The sequence below is a fragment of the Vulpes vulpes genome, chromosome 10, assembly GCF_048418805.1.
Source record: "Vulpes vulpes isolate BD-2025 chromosome 10, VulVul3, whole genome shotgun sequence".
Lineage (NCBI taxonomy): Eukaryota > Metazoa > Chordata > Mammalia > Carnivora > Canidae > Vulpes > Vulpes vulpes.
This window is the reverse complement of record NC_132789.1, coordinates 20760036-20783947: the sequence shown is the minus strand read 5'-3', so window position 1 is coordinate 20783947 and position 23912 is coordinate 20760036. Positions and strand designations below refer to the sequence as shown.

The window sequence follows — 23912 nt, the reverse complement described above, 5'->3', positions numbered from 1 at the left end:
TTCAAATTTCCGTGATTCTTTCAGAGGTGTCTTTTGAGCCAGGATCTAATCTAATCTCATCAAGATCACACCTTCATTGGACTGTTCTGTCTCTTCAATCTGTTTGAATCTAGAGCATCCCCCTCTCTCCACCACCCACTTTTTATCGTCACACCAAGTGACTTGCTGAGGACACCAAGATAGCGGTCTGGAGGAGGGCTCCCATTCTGGATTTATCTGTTTGCTTCCTCCTAAGGCCGATCTGTTCCTCTAGCTCCATTTTTCCTGCAGGCTCAAAGTATACCTCTAGAGACAGGATTATATTTGAGTCCAATGTCTGGAGGTAAGAATGGTCTTGGTACTTCATATTTGCCTCACCTAGAAAGGTAGTTATTTCCTCTCAGTGATGTGAAAATTACTTAGAAAACAGAGTTGGTGATAGTCTGATTTCTCCTTTTCAAATTCCCCATGACATTTCAATTAGTGGCTTCATACTCTGATACTGTGATGACCTTTGCTTACATCAACACTTTTATTAAGAGCTGCTAAATGGTGTATCTTCTAACTACATGATTCCTGCCACCTGCTGCAATTTTTCTGTAAGGGAATCCCATCAAGTAGGACTTTCTTATGACCTTCAGATGTAGCTTTTACAGGAAAAGTGAAAAAAAAAAAGTGCTAAATTCTTTACCTTTTTGATTGCCACTTTTCAGGGACAGAGTTGGTACCATATTTCCACTACCAGTGGTGATCAATAAGGTATTCTGTTTTCATCTGTGTTGTTTGGGGGGGTCTCTCTTTCAGATATCAGGGATACATTAGCTTCCTCCTGCTGCTCTAACAAAGTATCTCAAATTTGGGGACTTCAAACAACAGAAATATATTATCTCACAGATCTGCAGGTCAGAAGTCTGGAATGGGTCTTCCTAGGCTAAGATCAAAGTGCCAGCACAGCTTTGTTCCTATGGAAGGCTCTAGGGGAGCATTCATCTCCTTATTTTTGCAGGCTTCTAGAAGCCACCCACATTCTTTGGTCCATAACCTCATTCTACTGTCAAAGCCAGTAAATGGCAGATACTCCTTCTCACTTAACCTCACTCTGACTCTGACTCGCCTCCCTTACTTGCAATGGTTCTGGGCACAGCCAGGTAACTCAGGGTAATAATCTCAGGATAATAATCTCTTTATCTTAAAGTCTGCACGTCAGCGGCCTGAACTACACCTGCATCTTTAATACTTTCTTGCCATGTAATGTTCACATACTCACAGGTTCTGGGGACTAGGTCGTGGATATTGAGGGGAGGGCTGTTTTTCTGCCCACCACAAGGGTATGAATATATTCAGAGTATTTTAATCAACTGCAGCCATGTTCTTATGATAGTCACATTGTCCCGCCTTTGGCCAGTGAGGACCCTTATTCCAGCCTCTGCACTTGTTAGATCTGGTGCCACCCCAAGTCTTGGATGGCTCCTTTTCCTGATACAATATATATCAGACATTCCAGGCTTCTCTTGCCCAGCCCCTGCCCATATCCAGGTGTGTTTGTGTAGGGTACCCACTGCGACAAGACAGCAGTTGTCTCTCAGGCTTTTCCATGGCTGGAGCTGAGACTTACGTATATGTCATAAGACACCCTCCAAAAAAACAATTCATGAATATAAAATTACTTTCTAATTTGAACTTAACCTTACAGGGTTTTTACTTAGGTCTTGTCTTGTACTCCTGTATCTCTTCATTTACATTTAAAATCTTGGTTCTTATTACCCGGCTATATTTATATAGTCTATATGAAATGATTTTAAATTAACAATAACATTAACACTTCTGAATGCAACCCTATTTATCCTTAAAACATACAGGATAATTTGGCATCATCCTGCAAAACTGAAAATGCCCCTCTCTTATTTCTAGAGGTCTATCCTACAGGCCCAAACATACCCAGGTCAGAATGTTCACTGCCATGGTGCTTGTGATTAAGAACACAGGGTTAGGTAAACAACGGTTTTATGATACATCATGCAGCAATTCCAAAGACTGAGAAGCCTCTCCATGTCACCAACGAGACAAGCTGAACATGTCTCAGAAGGTATAGAGGGCAAGTTGTAAAGGGACTCACTATTGTGTTCCTGACAAACACAACTCCATCCCAGGTGGGGGCCAACAACCTTTCTATGTGAAGGTTAAATGTGCAACCTGCTTCGTTCATTTCCTATCACCATTTAGAAGGTACTGCTAACAATGTTAACAAGAAAAACCCCTTCCATATCTAGAGTAAAGTGACAAATAGGTTCAAACCAAGGATACCCATGCACCTGCTGGTGGGCAGAAAGAAAAAGGATTTCACTTTTTGTTTTTTAAGATAAAGGTACATGTGTAATTACAAAAAGATGTCTGGGGTCAGAAAACATGAAGAACTTTTGACATGTAGCTTTTCTCAATTTATAACACTGCCATCATAAATGATAACTAATTCCATTACTGAACATGAAATTTATGACATCTTATCTTTTAAGGAATTACTCATATATTTATTATTAAATCAACATCTCCAATGAAATTATATGTGAGCTACTGGATGGATTACCTTATCAGATAACCCTTACTGGATGAAAACAATTCATTTTCAAATTGTGTTGGTAATATCTGAAATCGACACTGTTCTTCTACCCAAATCTAAGACCTTTCTTTTCTTAGATGATTCATGTGGCAAAAGATAGTCTGTAGGTGTCTATTAAAATGCAGAGTTTTGAACTTTGCTATCAATGTGATATTGAACAATTAGTTTCTCTCTGAACCTGAGTTTCTTCCTTCTATAGGAGATGATGAGTACTGTAGAGTCATTTCCAAGAATCTGAAAATAAGGAAGAAAGCTGGCCCTTGGAAAGTAAAGAATTTTACATCAATATGTAACACAAAGGGCAGAGAAATGCCAAAGTCTCCAGGGCTGGCTGGCACTGGCTGGGGCTTCAGTAACTTCAGTATTGTCAGATCTAGAGGAGGTCTGCCCCACAGTGAGAACAGGAAACAGGGTAATATGGAAAGGCAGGTCATCCCAAAAGCCATCAGTGCCAGGGAATTCAAGTACTTCACACCTAGCATAAAACCACTCCATGGAGAAATGACTTGGTCCAGCTACCACAACTGATGAGCCTAAGGCTAACCCTTCTGACATATCCAACCATGAGCTCATGACGGCTGCGCTACCCTCGGAGGGCCACTACACTTCCAGGAGGGAAACCCCCAGGAGAAAATGCTCTAGTCACGCAGCCTTTGGGCAGCTGGGCTCCTAGGAGATTAGTGCTAAGTGTAAAGTAGTAAATTTGATATTCTAGGTAGTTTGACTTTTCAGATAAATCTACTAGGTGAATAGTGCATTCTGGGGAGTGGGGGCCTCTAGCTTCATCAGATTCTCAAAAGGGTCTTTAACTATATAAGAACCACTATGCAAGAGGAGAAATATGGGTCAGGCAGACTTGGGTGATTGACATGAATTTTACTATAAGAGACAGATGTGCTCAATACAGCAAAAAAATCTAGTTTCTGGGTCTGAATGGCTGAGGGCCACCCCAGACACCACATGTCTAAGGAAACAGCCAGTTTTCCTCAAGTAGACAAAATAGACCTTTCAATACAGTGGACAAGTCTGGAACATTTTTCTTTTTTAAATTTCTACCTACTATGGAGGATAACTGTAAAAACTAAAAAGAATATATACATGTAAAATTATAAAGCACTGCATACAAGTATCAGTAAGGTTCCTTTTTTTACCCTCTATCCAACTCTATCACATAAATACAAAATAAATAATCTGATGTCACTCATATACACATGCAGATCTAAATATTAAGTACAACAAGTGGATCTCCACTGTGATTTCAGTACTGACCCAAGTCATGCCCCAGTTCTGGAGAGAGCTTCTAAAGAGGAGAAGGTTGGAATCAACGAGGCACTTCCAACGAGTGTTGCTATTTCCATCTATTCCACCATCACAGAATCTACCCCCTAGATCCCTAGATGGTCAGAAAATAATCATAAACCACAATACTTGACCTAAAACTCTAATCTCACATGAAGGAATTTCCACCATCTACTTCATTAAACTTTCCAGCACAAAATGGTCAGGAAAAAAAATAAGCTTTTCTTATATCATAACCTGATTTTCTTTTTAATAATTTGAACACCCATTCCCCATTAAGCAGGGCACTTTTTAAAAGACTGAAACACAGAGACACTGACTAGTTTTCCTTATGGAATAAAAAACTAAGCAACTGACTGAAGCCTAAGACAACTCTGACCCCAAAAACTGTCACACTTCTTTGAGGAGAGGGGGGAAGGTCATGAACCTAAGTATCCCCTCTCATTCATGACTTAGAAACTGCTAATAATGTGCAGAAAAAACCTTCTCTTTCTAGGCCAATTCTAGTTGGGACATTTTACATAAATAGTAAGCTCTCCTCTGCTGCTGGTGGCAACCAAAGAGAAGGAAACAGGTCCTATATGGAGCACAGAAGACTGCACAAAAGCTTTATACTCTATACTTAATGTTGTAATAACAAATGACACAGCATAATTAAGATGTCATTATAAGAAAAGTAGTAGTAAACATAGTAAAGAAAAGAATGACCAATTAAAGCTGAGTATTAAAAGCCCTTGACCTTGCCTGTTAGGGTTAGTTCTGTTTCTAAATGGAGTACAGACATCGCGCTTACCACCACCTCCCAACCAAATAGCAAAAGTCTCATATTCTTAAAAGAAGATACATCTGAAATGTCATCTCAGCTTTAGATATCCACAATGCAAAATGAAAGCCTGCAGTCCTCAACAGCTGTGTAAATGCCTTCCCATGTAACCTCTAGTTCATTTTTAACTTAAGCCCTTATCAAACGCAACGCAGATAGAGAACATTTAGAGTAACCTGAAAATATAACCAGAGTGATCTTTCTAGACAGATGATAAAGGACAATGGACTGACTTAATGACACAAAGCACAAATACTGAGAGTGTGTCCTTCAGTCAAGTGTCACTGCCGAACATGAAAACGCTGCCTTCCCCAGCAAATTCCTAATGGAGTTATAGGTGTAAGTTTTTGAATATATGAAACATAAGGCCTCAAATCCTCAGAAAAAGACTTTTTCAGCATAATTAAAGCTCATTCTCTTCCTAAAACATTTTAGCCTCTACTTATCTAAGAAGTAAAAAGGGCCTGGATTTTCTTAGCCCTCGGCCAGTGGCAGTCACTGTCATAATTTACATGTAACACAACCTGGCTTCCACATTCTGACTAATGGAAATGTTAATCCCCTAATCAACCTCATATAATGAATTTTAAATCATTGGAGGAACCAAATATCTTCTCCCCATAATGGAACTTTAGAGGAACTCAAACATACACATGAAGTAAGATTTTTCACTAGGTTTGCCATCACTGAATTAATTATAGGTATCTTTTTAGTCTTTGTAAATTTTAATATTCTTGTTTAGCCAGGAAATGTTCAGACTGATGAGCACAGATTATACAGAGCACATGCAGACTTTAGCTGGATTTGGGAAGTGACTAAAGGAACTGGGGGACAGCTTCCAGTGAAAGCCACTGTAGGATAGGGGAGCTGTCTTTAGATATTGGAAAACCTGTCATTTTTACAGGGGATTAAATTTGTTCTGCACAACCACATGGAACAGCAAAAGATCAGCACACAGAATGAATTGGAAGAGAGCTTTCCAACACCACAGAGCTTCCAAAGATGCTCCTCAAAGATGACCCTGCCTAGACGTCAGACAAGGAAGTCACCCATCCAATGCATGACTAAATTGGATGCCCTCCAAGATCTTTCCAAACATGAGATACTACAATGTTATGTTATTAATATGCAATCTGTTAATGTCTAAGGAATACTGAAATGAATCACCTTATGCTCAGTACACTGGAGCCAGCTGCTTGTAGGCTATGCTTTTTGGTTCATTTTACTGAAGCAAAGACCTCCAAAGAATAAGCTAACTCTCCAAATTGCTTAGTTATCTATATTTAAGAGCAGCATGCTTGTGAACTCTATGTACTAAAGCCAACATAGCCCCAAGCCTGATGGATAGATGATGGATGAAAGGAAGGAAGAAGAAGGATGGATGTGACAGAAGAATGGATGGAATATAGGAAGGAAGAATGGATGGAAGGATGGATGGGTGGATGGAAGGATGGATGGGTGGATGGAAGGATGGATGGAAGAATGGAAGGATAGATGGATGGAAGGATAGATGGATAAAACAAAGGAAGGAAGAATGGATGGAAGGAAGGATGGGTGAAAGTATGGATGGGTAGGTGGGTAGATGGAAGAAGGAAGAAAAAGGGAGGGTAGAGGGGAAAAAAGGGGGAGAGGGAGAAAAAAAAGAAAAAGAACCGAGTAAGGCACCATGTGTACAAGGTTCTGGATACCCAGTACCACCAAAAAGCCAGAGGAAAAAAACTAAGAAGAAATCTGGAAATTCACTTATTTATATGTCTAAGGGCCAACATTTGCTCTTTGCTGCCTGAGCCAACAAACCAGCTTTTCAGAAGTCCTGTCTCCCAAGCCTGCTTTCCCAGAGCACATGGCACAAGGGGCTCCATGCAATGCTGCTTTATATCTGCTACTATTTTGTACTTAAGGTATCACATTTTGTGCTACGTATAATCCCTACAGCAACCACCTACAGTATAATAAAAAATATATATCACCTTTTAATACTTCATCCAATCCTTTTCTGAGTTATCACTGTTTGAAATTAATGTTCTCTCATTTAAAAATATATTGTAAGGATAGAAAATGCTCACAAAAGACAGATGGGGAGGGGCATTTCCTGATCAGAAATTAATAGATATCATACTGTATAGAGAGGGAAAACTAAATATAGTGAATGTAAGTGTCTTACCAAGGGCCAGAGGCAAGTTGCCAGTGAAATCAGCCCAGAGCTCCTGGTTCCAGATCTAGAACTTTACCAGAGTATGGCAGGTAGTAGAGAGAATCCAGAGATGAAACAGGTGATCCTCCTCAAGTTTACTAAGGATGAAGCTCTGGCCCAGGTACTTTCATATAATCACCTCTTCCTACCCCTGAAACCCTGGAAGAAGGAAATGGCAGCAAACGAGCACAGGTCCAAGGCTAGGTCCAGGCTGTCACAAAACACCCATCACAGAGCAAATGAACCATAAAGAGATTTTCACTGTTCTCTCTGTAATGCCCTATCTAGACAGTACTACAATCGGCAGATGCCCCATGCTAAAGTTGAAGCACAGATGACCCAAAAGAAGACTTACAGAATTAGAAGAAATACTTACAGGATATGGGGAGCCAAGGTATTACTTCTCCCCCTGCATTTTATTTTAGACCCACGGAAGAATCAAGAAAGGTCCAGCAGTCGTAAGTGCTGATCAAAGACAAAAACCAAGAAGAACAACGATGTGAGCAACAGGAGGAACAGAAGCAGGTGCAGGGACACCCAGCCTGGTCAGCACGCAGGTTTCTAAACATACAAATGATTTCACAACAACAGAGTGAAAGTCGCCCAGTCCATGGTCTCCATTCCCCCACTGCCAACATCCAGAAAAGGACAAGAACAGACGAGACCACCCCACACACACAACCCATTTTCATCAAAATTTTCACCATTCTTCAAACACTCAGTTTATAAACAAAGGAGGACTGTTTGAACAAGAAAGTGATTTTTTTATTACAAAGAAAGCCAAAAATATTGTTTTACCCCTTGACCCTTTTCCCCAAAATGGAAATATCTGCGCAGCGGGGAGGGGCGGGAGGGAGAGGTGGAGGGAGACAGGGTCTGCTCTTTTCTCCATTAGTAACTCACGTAGAAGTCCTGTTTGGGGTGGAAAGAGTCAGGGTGGGGGTAAGCTGAGGCAGTCTAGTCTACAAATTTCTCAGCAGCAAGGTTGCACTTCTTGTGTGGAACACAACAGGCATTTAACCCTCAAGCTCCTCATGGGAAATAAGGAAGAAACTGCTTATTCACTTAGTCATAATTACAGCTTTCCCGGGTCCCAGAGGAATAGTTGTTCTCCTTCAGTCTCTGAGGATGGTCCTGACTTTTCAAACGCTGCACCAGCAGCTCATAGACACGGCCTGTAAAATATATTCTCCCCAAATGAGAAAGTATCACTGTGTCATCTGTTCCTTGCAAAAGAAGAGGTGATGTGGGGCGGGGCGGGGGGGGGGGGCTGGTGGCTCCTTATTCCTGTTGGCCCAACAGGCACAGCAAAGAAGAAAGAACCCGGATTCTGGGAAACCAGGGTCAGACTATGCCTCAGCTGCTTTCGGCTGTCACCTGGGCAGAGTTCTTAACAGTCCAGGGAAGGCTGACGCTACTTACCAGGCAACGCTATCATGCAGAACAAATGCACTCATCATGCAGAGTGCCCAGGAGAGTGTAAGCTCTCAATAAGTGGTAGCTGTTCTATTCCTAGTTCATGAAAGTAAAACTTCTCTTTCCCTTATCAGGGCTATGGGGACCCCAGGCATCCTGCTCTCCACTACTCTGCGTTTCCTACTCTGCTTTGCCACCCGCTGTCAGATAAAGACCTACACTTCCCTGCTTCAAGCCTTGACGCCCTATCCAACAGTTCTAGTCTTGTCCAAAACAGATGTTTGGCAAAGCCAAATTCAGCATGCTGAAAAGCACTTTAAGACACTGCCTCTAAGAACACATTGAGTATAAAAACCGGGGCTGCCTGAACCTCAAAGAGATCTACTGGGCTCTCGATCCAAAACATTTCACAATCCTTGACTTTGGGCAGCTAGTTCTACGTCCAACATTGATTGCACTGGAACATCTATTTCTAAGAATTGACAACTACGCACAGCACTTGAATCTTCAAGTCACTGGCACAAATTGACTCTGAACCAAGAATGAAATAATAACCAAAAGGTCAGAACAAATTACATTTTGCATGTGTACCTTAGGTTGCCACCACTTTATACATAGAAATACTCCCTAGTGATGACAAAGACCATTTTTTTCCTGAAGGCTGTTCATTGTTTCCACATTGACTTTTCAGTTCAAAGTTGGGGGATGGGGGACACACAGGCATAGAATCCCCTACAACCAAAACAGAGAGGAATGGCTCACAGCCATCACCCACCACTCACGGATCAGAGTTAGGGAACTTACTGAAGAAACTCCAGTCCCAAAAAAGAAGAAAACTGAGCTACTTTTCAAGATCAATTCCATTTGATAGTTTTACAAATAGGAAGATGCAATATTATCATGTTACTGTATATACTCTGGGCTAGATAGCTCCTCAAAGGGAGTAACTAACAAATTATTATAAAACACTGAGCAAACATAATGAGTTATGATGATAGAATAATAAAAGCCATCGAAATGCTACTTGCCCATGGCCAAATAGAATATTCAAGAAATTGCATTTTAAAGTAAACATCTTTCTTGGGTCAACTGTGTATTTCCCTCTAGACTACATGAGCCCCTTGCTGGACAGGGCCGTGGTCCGGTCCATCACAGTATCCCGATGACTGGCTTGGAGAAACGGCTCTACAACCACCTTCAGAAGTAATGTAAAAAAAGATGTCACAGGTGTCCTTAAGGATACTCTAAATGCTCCAGGAAAGTTACAAAGAATCTGGCAGATGTTATTCTCAGAACTGCCTTTCATATTGTATGTATGAATACTTTGGAAGTACAGGCTTTGCAATCAATGATCTCAAACTGTCAATGTCCCCTAAACGGACATAGGTGCAGGGAAAGGGTCAAGTTCATGTTACTCAACCTCTTTCGACTCACTGCAACTACAAGTCAACTGAATTTCAGTCTGTTTGGAAAAGGTTAAGCAGACTAATGAGCCTGAAGTAAAAATGTTCTCGATGATCCATGGCTTTAAGATGCTGGCCCTCTGAAGGCCTGAGCTTATGAATTAGACACTATCAAATAAAAGGACTTCTCTAACGTGGAATATGGCCATTCGCATGCACAACCGAATGCTCATGTTTCTAACCGGGCCTGCATTGTGAACCCCTGGGTCACGGTTCAGTATTCCCAACAGACCCCATTATCAGCTATATTAGCTCAACAAATGTTTCAGTAAACTGAAGCAGCTATGTAATCTGAACAAATAGCTATTACGGGATTTACACTCATTGGCTCGTTAATTAAATAATGTGTCAACATAACAAAATGGTTGCCTCTCGCTATCTCAGAGGAGCAAAATCTCCCCAGGGCAGAATGTTCCATCTTCTGAGATTCTCCTATAATAGGCAGGGGACAGCAGACCCAATGTTTCACTTAAATTAGCTAGAGATTATATAGTCCTGTTGCTTTTCTGGTTTAAAACTGCGTAAGAAGCAAAGCAATTTAAATAAGGAAGTGCACAGAACACTACGGTGATTTCAAATAATCGGGCTGGAAAGAAAAAGTCACTAGTGATGGGCCAATGGCAAGGGTTATGCTCCTGAATGAGATACTAAAAATACAAATCTAAACATCTTTTTCAAGAACACCAAAGACCGGTGATCACATGCTTCACTCCAAAATGCGGCTGAAATAGAAACTCTTGTCAGAAAACATTTGACCACTATCCTTTACCAACAGAGGCGAATCATACTACTCTTTCCAGCCACTATGAAAATTAACTTTCTTACCATATTGAGAAATCCCCCAACCACCCACCCCTACCCCAAAATCCAGGAGGCAGGCCAATACCTGCCATCCAGTTAGCGGTAGATAAAAACCTGCAAGATGTTTGACTTAATAATCTCAATGTAACAGAATCCTAACAGAAGAGCACAAGGAGTGGCTGTTACTCTGTAAATGGTCACATTACAACACTAAAGCCAAAGCCACCGAGATAAATACAAAACAAATTAGAACCCTTGGAGAAGGTTCCAATAGCCTAATTTAAGAGTCTATTTAAAATAAAATAGCAACAGAATAATTACTAAGAGCTGTTTCCTAAAATTACCCTCCTCTTGATATTTCTCAATTCTAAAATGTCATGAGAAATATGTTCACCATCTTCCAGTTCTGCCTTAAAACAAAGCGTTACCAAAGAATACCACTGAAAAACAGAGGCATTCATACAAGGAAGTGAATACCCTAAACATATAAGTATGTTCTCAAGAGGGACACTAAAAAAGCAGAAGTCACATTAAGTTCAAAACACCAAAAAACAAAACAAAAAACCAGAAGTTCCTAATCTTAATATTATATATTGCTCCCGCAAAACTGCCTATGAGTTAAGATTTGTCTATTTTATATAGAGAGACTCCATATATTTAGGACTCCCTGCTCTTCAGGAAGAGTAGAAAAAGCAAAAGAAAAAGGAATTAAGCACTGTATACTACATTTATAAAAGTGCAGTTTCTTAAAAATAAAATTCAGATTTGGTCTGGGGGTTCTTGTTTTATTTAGCTTCCCTTTTGCCAGAAACTTTAAACAGCACTGATTTTCAATGAGATTCGGGTACATTAGACTCTGGAATAGGAGTGTTAATTTCATAATACTCCAAAAGGTCTGTACTCGTCTCTGACTTTCCCTGCTAGACATTCCTTATCAAACAGCAAACCCTGCAAACCCAACAAGATGCATGGGCTAACAAAAAAGGGCAAGCAAGCCAAAAATACCTAGCACGTGTTCATTTACACAATTTGGCTTTTCACAACAAATAAACTGAAAGGGACTGATATTTTCTCTTATGGCTCATGACCATGAACGGGCTTGTAAAAATTATCTGGTGATCACTTAGCATTAAAAGAAAGATTTTTTTTTCTTATGTCAAGGTAACAATTTAAGCAATCTTGGGTGTATACACCTTGAAACACAGATGCTTTCAATGGAGAACAGCTTTGATTTAGATTCTAATATTTTACAAAATTGCATGGTTTCAAATTCACCATAAAGAAGATGCCTCTATTTTATCATCAGTTCTACCAAGAGCTATTTAGCACGTTTACTGTGCAACTCATGGTGGTGTTACTTAGAAAAGAAGCTGGCGGGGGGGGGGGGGGGGGGGGGGAATCCAGCCCTAATCCTTTGATATACTACTTAAAACTCTATTAATCTGATGAATGATCTTCTCTGGGGTGGTGCTAATGACATGAACCACTGAAGTCTTTAACTAGTTCCATCAATAATAAGTCATTTTCGAGATAAGATTACAACTGGGTATGGCCCTCACCAAACCCTTTGCCAATTCAATCGGGCCCTTCCTTGGTCATTTAAACAACGAATTCCTGTTTGGAATCAACCTATTCAATGTGCGTGTAAAAGGAAACCCACTTCAACCTTTTAACAAAGTACCACCAGGGGATCTGCAAGTTGAGGAAAGTCGCTGGGGTGATACACTTAGCACCAAAAAGAAAACTGTGTGGGTCACCAGCCACTCATCATTGTGTGGGGGCACGAAAGAGGGAAGGAAAGGAGGATAGGAAGAGGAATAGACTGGACCCCAAAGGCAGCAAGCACTGAAAACTGCACTTTAAGTACCTGGGACAAAAAGGCAAGGAGTCGGCACTTCCCAGCTAAGGAGGCCCCGGGGGAGCTGAGAAGAGGATGCAGTTGGCAACAGGGGCAGCAGAGAAGGAACGACCAGAATGCAGCACAAGGGAGCCACAGGCATGGGGCAGCAGGGACCCATAATAATGGGGCTGGAGGTGTGATGGACATGGGTCAGCAGGGACAGGGATGGGGCTGAAGGGCAGGAATGGGGCAGGAGGGACCCATAAGGATGGCGCTGGAGGAACAGGGATGGGGCAGGAGGGAGCCATAAGGATGGCGCTGGAGGGGCAGGGATGGGGCTGGAGGGACAGGGATGGGGCAAAAGGGACAGGGATGGGGCAGGAGGGACAGGAATGGGACAGGAGGGCAGGCAGGCAGGCGCGGGGCAGCAGGGACCCATAAGGATGGGTCTGGAAGGGCAGGAATGGGGCTGGAGGGCAGGCAGGCACGGGGCAGCAGGGACCCATAAGGATGGGGCTGGAGGAGCAGGGATGGGGCAGGAGGGGCAGGGATGGGGCCGGAGGGGCAGGGATGGGGCAGGAGGGGCAGGGATGGGGCTGGAGGGACAGGGATGGGGCAAAAGGGACAGGGATGGGGCAGGAGGGACAGGGATGGGACAGGAGGGCAGGCAGGCAGGCGCGGGGCAGCAGGGACCCATAAGGATGGGTCTGGAAGGGCAGGAATGGGGCTGGAGGGCAGGCAGGCACGGGGCAGCAGGGACCCATAAGGATGGGGCTGGAGGAGCAGGGATGGGGCAGGAGGGGCAGGGATGGGGCCGGAGGGGCAGGGATGGGGCAGGAGGGCAGGCAGGCGCGGGGCAGGAGCGAGCCTCGGCAGAGCGGCGCTGACGACCCCGAGGAAGGCGCTCACCCCCACAGGGAAGGCACAGGAGGGAGAGGGCGACGGGGACGGAGCTGGTCCAGCCAACTCGCAGCCACATCCCGGCAGCCCGAGGCTCGGGCGCTCCCGCGCTCCGCGTGCGGCCCCGGGCACTCTGGGGCGCTCTCAGCCGGAGTGCCCCCAACAGCCCTCCGAGACCCATTTCAGAGACGGGAACGGCGAGGCCGGGCGGGGGGCCGCGGCCGAGGCGGAGCGCCCGACCCTCCCGGACGCAGGGGGTCGCTGGCGGCCGCGGGGGGCGGCTGCGCGGGGGGCGGCGCGGGCCGGCGGCCGGTACCTGGGCTCGGGCAGCACGATCTTCTTACTGGCGCGGGCGGCCGGGGTCGCCTTGCTCTTCTCCATCGCCATCAGGTAGCTGACATCGGCCAGCACGGCCTCCAGGTCCGCCATGTTGGCGAGCGGCGGCGGCGGCGGCGGCGGCGGCGGCTCCTCGGGACCCGGACGGGACGCGCTCCCGCCGCCGCCGCCCGCCGCGCCCCGACGTGGGGGGGCCGCCCCGGGGCAGCCCCCCCGCGCGCTCCCGCGCCCCCGCGCGCGCCCCCGCGCCCCGCGCGCGCCGCAGCCTCGCGCCCGCCGGGGTCGCCGCGCGCCGCCCCGCCCCCCCCGCGCGCCCCCGCCCCGCGCACGCGCACGCGCGCCCCCGCGCACGCGCCCCCGCTCCCGCCCCCAGCCCCTCCCTCCGGGGGTCGGCGGGGAGCGCGCCCGGAGGTCGGAGCTCCGAGGCCTGTGCGCGCGGGCGGAGCTGCCCCGCCGGCCCACCCCTGGTCTCCTGACCGCGTGCCCGCGGGCACGGGCCCGCCCTCGCCGCGGGGCGGCCACGGGGGACTTCCTCCCGTCCTCCCCCCTCCTCCTCCTCCCCCCTCCGGCCCCTCCCCTCACCCCCTGCGCTTCCCGCCCCGCCAGGGGCCCCGCCGAGCCCTCGGGGCCGGGACGCGCTGGTTCCCTAGCCCGACAGTGCCCGTCCGCACTCCCGCAGGCGGCCCGGGGTGGCTCCGGGACAGCGCACGGCCCACCTGTGCCCGCGGGGGACGCCGAGGCGGGCGCAGCGCACAGCCTCGCTCCTGGCCCCAGCAGCCCCGCTGGAGACAGCCCGGAGGGCCCTAAGCGCTGGCGAACGTTGCTCGTCCCACCCGAGCCCGGCAAGGCTGGAGGGGGGCGCGGAGCCCCCGAAGGAGGAGCCGCTCGCCGGGCCAGGTGGTCGCTCGCCGGCGCTCAGGTGACAGGTGGGGCTGGAGGTTAAAGCGCTCGCCGAGGACTGGAACGGAGGCTCCTGCGGTTAGACCAGTTCCAGGGACCCCTGGGGGGCGCCCGCTGTGCGCCCAGGCCCTCCGCGAGCGCGATTTAGGGAACTGGAAAAGCGCGAGCCCCAGCGCCGAGGCAGGAGGGAGTTTCCAGCTTCCTGAGCCTCAGGCTCGCCCCGGTGTCTGGTCGCCACTGCCCACCCCAGCCCGAGGTTCTCGTTTGCTTCTCCTTTTTCCACAGCAGTACCCTTGGGTCCAGTTCAGAACCCATGTGGCGCTCGGGCTGGAGTGGTTGTTAAAGGACGCTCAGGAAGTCCTCAGATGACCTGCACTGGGAATTAATTACTTTTTTTTTTTATCCCCCTTAAGGGGTGCCTGGGTGACTCAGTGGGTGAAGTGGCTGCCTTTGGCTCAGGTCATGATCTCAGGGTCCTGGGATCCAGCCCCCATCAGACTTCCTGCTCAGCAGGGAACCTGCTTCTCCCTCTCCCATTCCCCCTGCTTGTGCTCTCTCCTTCTGTCTGTCAAATAAATAAAGTCCTTTTAAAAATTAAAAAAAAAAAAAAAAATCCCGCCCAGTTCATGCCCATTGGTTGCATTGCACGGGGAGCAGAGACTCAGCACTAAGATTTGAGTCAATGTCCTGTCAGTAGCTTACAGGGTTAACCGTTCACCAGAAATGGTCCGGGTCACATTTTAGGCAGTAAATGTAATGTCACAGCAGAAGCAGCCTCATTTGGTCATCTTGAGGACTGCTGCCCTCTTTTGTTCTCTCCCTCCGTCTTACCACATCACCGCCCACCCCCCATCATCTGTTTCCCAGTTACGCCTGCCATCCTAATTGGCCAGTTTTACCAGATATTTCTCAAGATTCAAGGCATGATATTGGTAAAGTTGTCCAGAAAAGGATAAGACGGACGTAAGGAGTGGGAACATGAGTCAAAGGAGCTTGGTCAGGCAGCAGAAAGCCAGCACAAGCAAGATACTAATGAGACAAAGATTTGCATGAACCAAATATCAAACTTACATCTTCTACCCACTATTTTTTTTTTTTTTTGGCCTAAAAATGGGAACACAGAATGTCATGTCAAAGGTCACCCCAGGAGGAGGGGGCAAGTTCCCAAAAAACTAGAACACATTTTTGTGACTTAAGTAATACAATTTCTTTCAATATGTCTTTGGATCACTCAAGCTTTCACATGATTGGATCCTGAAATAAATCCATACTTTTTGCCTCCTTTTTCACGGTCCCTCCAAGTACTGAGATTTTTAACCTTGCCTCTGACTTCAGTTAAGAATTTTGGTGGTGGTTTGCTTGTTTTGGAGGGAGGAGGTTGGTGTGTGTGTGTGTGTGTGTATTTTCAGCATGGTGTGGTAAACTTGGAACAAGAAACACACCAGAATTCAAATCCCTGCTGGGCTCTGACTTGCTGGGTGATTCCAGGGGCAACATTTTACCTCTTGCTTTATTGTTCTCATTAGTACAGTGGACATGAAGCCACAGAGCCCAGGGTCATTAAGAAGACCAAGATGATGATACACATAAAAATGCCTAGCCTGCCATCCAGTAGGTCCCCAACAAAGGTCACTGCACTAACTCTATTTACTTTGCTTCATTTTACCCTGGCATGCGAGAGAAGATACTGAAACTAGTTATTCACAGTCACTACACTTGAAGCAGGAAGACCCTTTACCAAGAATAACATCCCCTTGGGCTTTTCTAGGAACCAAAATTAGCATAAATGATTAGCCTTTATAAATATGAGCAATTACTCTTCCAGGAGAAAGAACAGGGAGTCCAAAGTCAGGTCCCCTAACTGAGGCCCCTTTACCATTGAAGTCAGCTGACTGGAGCACCCAGGGGTATTTTTCCTTGGTATTAATAGTGTGCGAACCTTGGTTCCCTAGCTCTCTCCTTGGCTTTCTCCACCCCCTCCTCTCTTTCTTTCCCTTGACTCTCTTAATGCTGAACAGCTTTTTGTGTTCACTGCAAACAAAAGGCGCTAATGACAGCGATGAAGTTGTCATAACTGACCTGCTGGATCCTGTTGCTAAACACCATGGCCAGCCTGTAATCATTACTACGAACTGAGAAAACAAATAGCAATCCATTTGTACCAGGCCAATCATGTTCCTTTGCAAATAATGACAGTCCTCTCCCTCCTCCTCCCCAAGATGATTTAAATGGCTTTGGGCTCCCGCTGCCTGTGATAATAGATAAAACTCCCCAAAGTTCCTGCAAGGTTCATAACGTTCTCATTTCTCTTTTCTATGACTTTACAGGATTCAGAAATGTGTAGTGGAGATGGATGCATTAAAGTTTATACTCTCTAGGGTTAATTTTGATAACCATTTCAAAGGGGGGAAGCTAACTAGAGAACTAACTGGCCTTTTTTTGTTTTAGAGTCTGGGCTTTGCTGGGACTACCTACAGTGAGATTCCCCCAGACCATAAGGAGGGTTGTTCCGGGAAATGAATCAAGCACACAGGGAAAAAGCCAACTCTAAGACTCACATGAGATGATTTTGGGAGCCAGAAGAACGTGCCTGACCTTAAATTCATTAATATCATAATATATAATTCAATCACTGCTAAGAGAGACATGACTGTTTTATAAGCAATACTGTAAGTGTGGTTGCTACCCAAAAAGCACCACCCATGATTGACATTTGACTGGGTTTATTTCCAAACTTCACACTCTGCAAAGTCTGCAGAAATTTCTAGCCACGCAAGAGCCACCATCCCATTTCACTTATAACCTTGATCACAATCCTATCACAATCCTGCTACTTGTCACACACATCACATCTCCTTTTCCTGCTGTTTTATCAGCAAAGCTTTATAAACTTTAATGGTGGCTCTATACAGAGCAACCCAATACTTTAAAGGATCTGTCAGAAAATATGACATCAAGCTTTGGTTTGCTTGGCACTGAAATGATGTTTAATATAGAAATGCCTTCCTTGGGCAGCCCAGGTTGCTCAGTGGTTTAGTGCCACCTTCAGCCCAGGGTGTGATCTTGGAGACCTGGGATCGAGTCCCATGTCAGGCTTCCTGCATGGAGCCTGCTTTTCTGTGTGTGTGTGTGTGTGTGTGTGTGTGTGTGTGTGTGTGTCTTGAATAAATAAATTAAATATTTAAAAAAAAGAAAAAGAAATGCCTCCCTTTAAATATGTAGGTGGAAACTCATTTCTCTACCAGGGCTCCAGGTCAGGGAGTCCCTCTCTAAAGAAAGGCCATAGGGTGTTGTGGTTCAGCATTTGGGCTTGGGAGCCAGATAACTTGTGTTAGAACCCCAACCCCAGATAACTTGTGTTAGAACTTCTTTTTTTTTTTTAATTTTTATTTATTTATGATAGTCACAGAGAGAGAGAGAGACAGAGACATAGGCAGAGGGAGAAGCAGGCTCCATGCACCGGGAGCCCGATGTGGGATTCGATCCTGGGTCTCCAGGATCGCAACCTGGGCCAAAGGCAGGCGCTAAACCACTGCGCCACCCAGGGATCCCAGTGTTAGAACTTCTGAGCTGTGTGGCCTTAGACAAGTTGCTTAATCTCTCTGTACCTCAGCACTCTCTCAGTGGTATTAATGGCATTGCTAGGGGATCCCTAGGTGGCTCAGCGGTTTGGCACCTGCCCAGAGCGTGATCCTGGGATCGAGTCCCGCATCGGGCTCCCTGCGTGGAGTCTGCTTCTCCCTCTGCCTGTGTCTCTGCTTCTCTCTCTCTCTCTCTCTCTTTCTCTGTCTCTAATAAATAAATAAAATCTTTTAAAAAATGGCATTGCTAGGAGAACAATGTGACACATGAAAGGCACTTAGAACAGGGTCTGACACATAGAAAACACTTGAAGAATTTTATCACTGACATCATCCTCATCGTCATTGGAGTATCTCTGTGCCATGCAAGGTATGATGGGAAGAGACCAGTTCTGGGAAGGAAAAAGCTGTGCTGGATGTGACCCCTGGCTCTGGTGTTGGCTGGATAACTGGAAGCAAGCCTCTTATACTGTTTAAATATCACTTTTCACAGCTGACTAGTATTGGGATTGAATGAGCTGGTCCCCGAGGTCCCATCAAATTCTAAAGTTCTGTGGATTTATTTAATCCTCCAGCAAATCCCTTTGCAAGGTGAAGAATACTGGCGCCTCTCAATAACATAATATCTCAAGAGTTTCGGTTTTACTGTATCAGACAATACCCAGCGCGTTAATCCTTACTGTCGTCACAACCCACAGGTGAGGCCAGCAGTCCATCAGCAGTTTTCTAGAAGAAAGCAGGACTGTATCTGTTCCTCCAGCATCTGCACTTGGCACACTTGACCTTGCTCAATAAATATGTGTTGAATGAATGAATGAATGAATGAATGAATGAATGAATGAATGACATAAGAGATTATAGATTGTTCGCCTCAAAGAGCTATCCACCAGAGATCATCTAAAGGCAGAGAAAAATGCTATTTAAAACCTCAAGTGTTGGGCAGCCCAGGTGGCTCAGCGGTTTAACGCCACCTTCAGCCCAGGGTGTGAACCCAGAGACCTGGTATCGAGTCCCACGTCGGGTTCCATGCATGGAGCCTGCTTCTCCCTCTCCCTCTGCCTGTGCCTGCATCTGTTTCTCTCTGTGTCTCTCATGAATAAATAAATAAAATCTTTAAAAAAATAAAACCTCAAGTGTCTACTAACAAAGGAGCATCCTGGTAAAGAATGAGCCCTAATCTCCCTGGGTCCCTGTTGGGCCTTGCTGCTGTTAATGGCTTAGAAGGGTTCTCTGGCCTCTAAGAGCCCTGATGAGCTGTGGCTATACAAAAGCGGATCTGGAGGCTTTAGGTCTGGGTAGGGATAGAGGTAAATCCCTTTGCCTAATAGGAAGATTTGGAGGAGGGAGTAAGGCAGAGAAAGCAATGAGATGGCCCAGGGCCAGGCTCTCCAAGGGATGGGTAGCCAGTGAAAACCCCCAGGGGATGAGGGGTTGTCCAGGGAACATTCAGGAATAGGAAATCTGTTCTCTCATCTGTGTTAAGTGTGCTGTTCTCTTCAGTAATGCCATGCCTTTCTGGGGACCCTGACAACCTCATGGCTTGTATTTGCGGGTGCTTTGATGGTAGCTTGCAGGGGATGTGGGAGCCAGTGCCCACATGAGTGAGAAAGGATCAGCCATGAGACCAAGAGAATAAGAGCTCAGCAGAGGCAGGAATGCAGGATCAGCAGTGATGTCTGGAAAGTGGGCTCCCTGGAATCTTCAGCCACCCAAGGCAGGTCTTTGTGTCTCCCTCTTGAGCAGTGAGAAGATGATCTCTAGATATGTAAGTCACAAAACACCAGACTTTGCTGCATCACCAAGTTGCCTCTGGCCCTTAACCTGGTGGCCTTCCCTCCATAGTTCTCCCTGAAAGTGCACGTGCCACCCAGCTGGGAAAGCATATAAAGACCAATCCCAGAAAGGCCACCATAGACCCTAGTCAGCTAAGAAAAATCCTATTGACCTCCTGTGTCACACCTTACAAACACAAATGATTTGTGGCATGCCAGGCTGGCCAGTGGCTGTCAGAGACCCGGACCCCACCTCTCAGCTTGCATGTCATTTCCATCCCAGCCAGTTCTCTCTCTTCTCTCCCTACTGAAGGAAATAACTCCCCAACTGGTCTCATTGTGCCAGAGCTCAGGGGTGTAGACTCAGCCACAAAGTCATGGTACTTGGGCCAGTCCCTGCATAACCCCGATCCAAGGGGACCCCCAGGAGCCACTAGAATAGTGGTCACATGCTCCTAAAGAATGCTCCAGATGAGCACTCCTGGACACATAAGTACTGAAACTGCTCTTGCACAGGCTCAGGTTCAGAAATCCGGGGCAGGGTCGGAGAGTCTGCATTTCTCACAAGCCCCACCCCCACCCTGGGCCTTCAGGAGGCCTTTGAACTTTGGAATCGGAGGCCCCGCCCCAAACCTACTGAAAGGGGGTTTCTGCATTGTGTTAACATGACAGACCAGGGATTCCCGCGGTTCAAGTGCGAGAGGTTACCCTGGAACCTTTAGTCTAGGCAGATACCACATGGGAGAAACCCAGTTTAGGGAAGGGTGAGCATCAGCTGAGCCCAAGTGGGCAGCCCCCAGTGAGAGGAGGAGGAAGGAGAGAGATGTCAGAGAGGTCAGCAGGATGAGATTACGCAGAGCCTGGGAGCCCCAGAGGGAAATCGAAGCTCTCTTAGGGGCAGTGAGAAGCCAGTGGAAGGTTTCAAAGAAGTTAACCACATCAGACAGGCTTTGTATAAGGCTCTTCTGGCTGAAGATACCATGCAGGTGAATAAGAGCGACCCTAGCACCATGTAGGGTAGCATCTGGGAGATCTGCATGAGCGTACATGCAACCTGGGAAAGCCCTCCTTCCCTTCTCCTTGGAACCTTCAGGACAAATATGTCTTATCCCTCATCCCTCGGAAGGTGCCCACAGCTTTCCAATTGTTCGTCTTGCTTCCAACCCATCCTTCCTTCCATCCCTCTGACACTTCCCTGACCCTGTTCGAGAACCTTCAATAACTCCCCATTGTTTACCAAATTATCTTCAAACTCCTCTGCCCACGCTTTTATGCTCTACCTTCTATCCCCCCCCCCATTCATGACACACTAGTTTATGCTTCCATTCATTCAACAAATATTTTACTGAGCACCATCAATGTGGCATCACTAAAAAGAAATCACTCATCTGCCATGACACAGAATCAATCTCAGGAGGCAGATAGCCACTCTGAAATGCTCTTCCGAAGAAGGTACTTTGGCTGTATAAAATAATAACCGTAGATAACCCTTATTAAGTGCTTACTGTGTGCCAACTATCACCTTGAACACTTTGTGTGACCGTCTCATTAATTCTTCTCCAAACACCCATGATGGAGATAGTTGGCCTCATCTCAAACAGGAGAAAAACGTCAAGTTGCTGGCAAAGCAAGTACAAGAACTAGATTAATAGGAGTTGAACCCAGGCAGTCTGAGGCCAGAGCTGGCTCCCCAGATTCCTGTCTTCTAATTAACGTCCCTGATGTCTAAGTGATGGGGCTGCTGGGTCCAACAAGGTAACAGGACATATTCAAATGCACACTAAGCTCTTAAATCCCAAGAAAAATACTGTTTCCAACTGGGTTCCTGCTACTCCAAGTCCACTCACCAAGTCTGGCTCACACTGGCCAAACCAATTCTAACTTCAGGGGCTTTTCCTTCCTGTCTCCTTTGCCTGGAATGCTCTCCTTCACTCACCTTAGTGTGAATTTGTTGGTAGATCAACTTTCCCAGAAATGTCTGAATTTTAAACTGTACCCCTGATTATAAAATAGAAGGCTTTTCCTTGCCTTTGCATTGCATTCAGCAAGATTATCCGTGTGCGTGCGTGCAATTGCGTGTATGTGTGATGCATTAGGGGCAACAGGTGTTTCCACCCCAAGAACCACTTGGCTGATCTCACTGGCCTCGAGACATTTCGGGGTTGTGGGGCATAGCTGAGAGCAAGGAGGATTGATGTAAATTGATGTAAATCTCAGTTTGAATCACACTTCTGTCATTACCCGTATGATCTTAAGCAACTTCCCCTCTGTGAATCTTGGTTTCTCCTCTGTCATCGAAGGCAATTAACTACGGCAGGAATTACTGTGAGGATTCAATGAACGAGAAGGCATGCAGTTAGGGCTCGACAGGACCCGATGAGTGAAGTCCACGGTGGTGGAGTCAAGCCTGATTACCTCGTGCCTAGACTCGGCGACACCCACACGCACTCCCAGGGCCCCCGCTGCACACAACTGTTTCTGGGAAGAGCCAAGCATGGAATTTGGCAGACCGCAAAAAGGCCTGGAACTCTGGCCACTCGCAAGTCTAGAACGCTCTCCTTCAGAGAATCACATTCTCCAGGCCAGTGCTGGAGCATTTAAAACTTAATTGGGGATTGGAACTACTCCAGCCCCGAAGCTCTCCTTCTTGCCACCGTGACCAGCCAATGTCATTCCCTGCCATGCCAGCCTTCCGGCCTTCATGAAGTCTATCGGCGGCGTCACCAAACCTGACTCCTCTAAGAGCAAACATCTGTCCCCTGGAGGGAGTCCTAATCCAGCCGCCATGAACCCAAAAGCTAAAGTGATCATTACTGAAAGATGATTCTCTCCAAGGAGCCAAGTCAGGTCTCAGATTTTAAAAAACACGTTGAATGATTTTAAAAATCATTCATTTATTCGTAGGTTTCCTTCATTACATTAGTCGTTCACTTAGCAAGTATTTCTTGGGGTCTACTGTGGGCAAGGCACTGCGATGACATTGGGAGCCAGGGGAACAGCATTCGCACAGGGGTACTTCATTGGCAGTTAACTGACCACTTAACTAAGATCCTGCGACGTGCTGGAAAGATATAGATGTCTGACAGTGCTTATAACAGAGGACCTCACAAGAAAGTGTGGATCCAGGAGGGCCTCTCAGAGGAGGTGCCATTTAAGCTGAGAACTGAATGTGAGGGCAAAGAGGAAGGGAAAAGGCTTCCAAGTGGGAAGTGCAGTTTGGGCAAAACCCCTGAGGGCCTCTTGGAGGAGGTGACATTTAATCTGAGAACTTGAATGTGAGGGGAAAGAGGAAGGGAAAAGGCTTTCAAGTGGGAGGTGCAGCTTGGGCAAAACCCCAAGTGGAAGGAGCATGCATGGAGGGAGCATGGGGACGAGGTGTGAGGCAAAGCCTGACACAGGGCAGAAGTCAGAGCCTGCAGGGCCATGGAGCCCACACCAAAGAGCTCGGTCTGTGTCCTGACAGCAGTGGGGAGCCAGGGACGGCAGTGAGCAGGGATGTGATAGGATCCAGTTGGCCTTGTTAAAGAGAGCCCTGGCAGCTCTTGGGATAATGACCTTCCCCTCCCTTTCACACAGTCCAGAAAAAGGCATGGGTGGGGGTGTGGGAGGGGACGGGGAGAGACTGAATTTTTCTGGAGGACTTTCCTTATAAACTGCTTTAAATAGGAATGAGAGGAAGCAAACAAATGATAGCTCTATCCAACCAGGCCTTAATTCCTCTAAACAAACAAGAATGATGAACAACATCAGGGCAAAATGTTTCCACCCTTGAGGCCCTGAAAAGAAATGCCTGTTTCACCGCCTGCCTCCTCCTCCTCCTCCTCCTCCTTCTCCCCCTCCTCCTACTCCTCCCCCTCTTGTACCTCCAGGGACCAGTGGCCGCCATGCAAATAGACACCACATGCAAATACTAACTTTGTGGGGCTAATTAGCTGGGGGTGGGGGGGTGAGATTCAGGGTCGTGGGCAGAATCTGGGTGCTGGGGCTTACT

The 23912-nt window shown here is 46.5% G+C and overlaps 1 protein-coding gene across 12 annotated transcripts in view; it reads right to left on the bottom strand.

Moving 5' to 3' along the window:
• Positions 1–15141, bottom strand: part of GRK3 (G protein-coupled receptor kinase 3) — a 129091-nt gene extending 113950 nt beyond the window's left edge. For 2 of the 12 annotated variants that reach the window (XM_072723090.1, XM_072723096.1), the window contains exon 1: positions 13649–13850. Coding sequence is in view for 2 of the 12 variants with exons in the window: in XM_072723086.1 (XP_072579187.1) it covers positions 13649–13761 (113 nt within the window). In the remaining 10 variants the exon portion in view is untranslated. Of the gene's footprint in view, positions 1–7288; positions 7378–13648; positions 13851–14384 lie in introns of those variants that run through there. The other 10 variants (XM_072723086.1, XM_072723089.1, XM_072723088.1 and 7 more) reach the window with 9 other exon arrangements.
• Positions 15142–23912: the final 8771 nt, after the last annotated feature.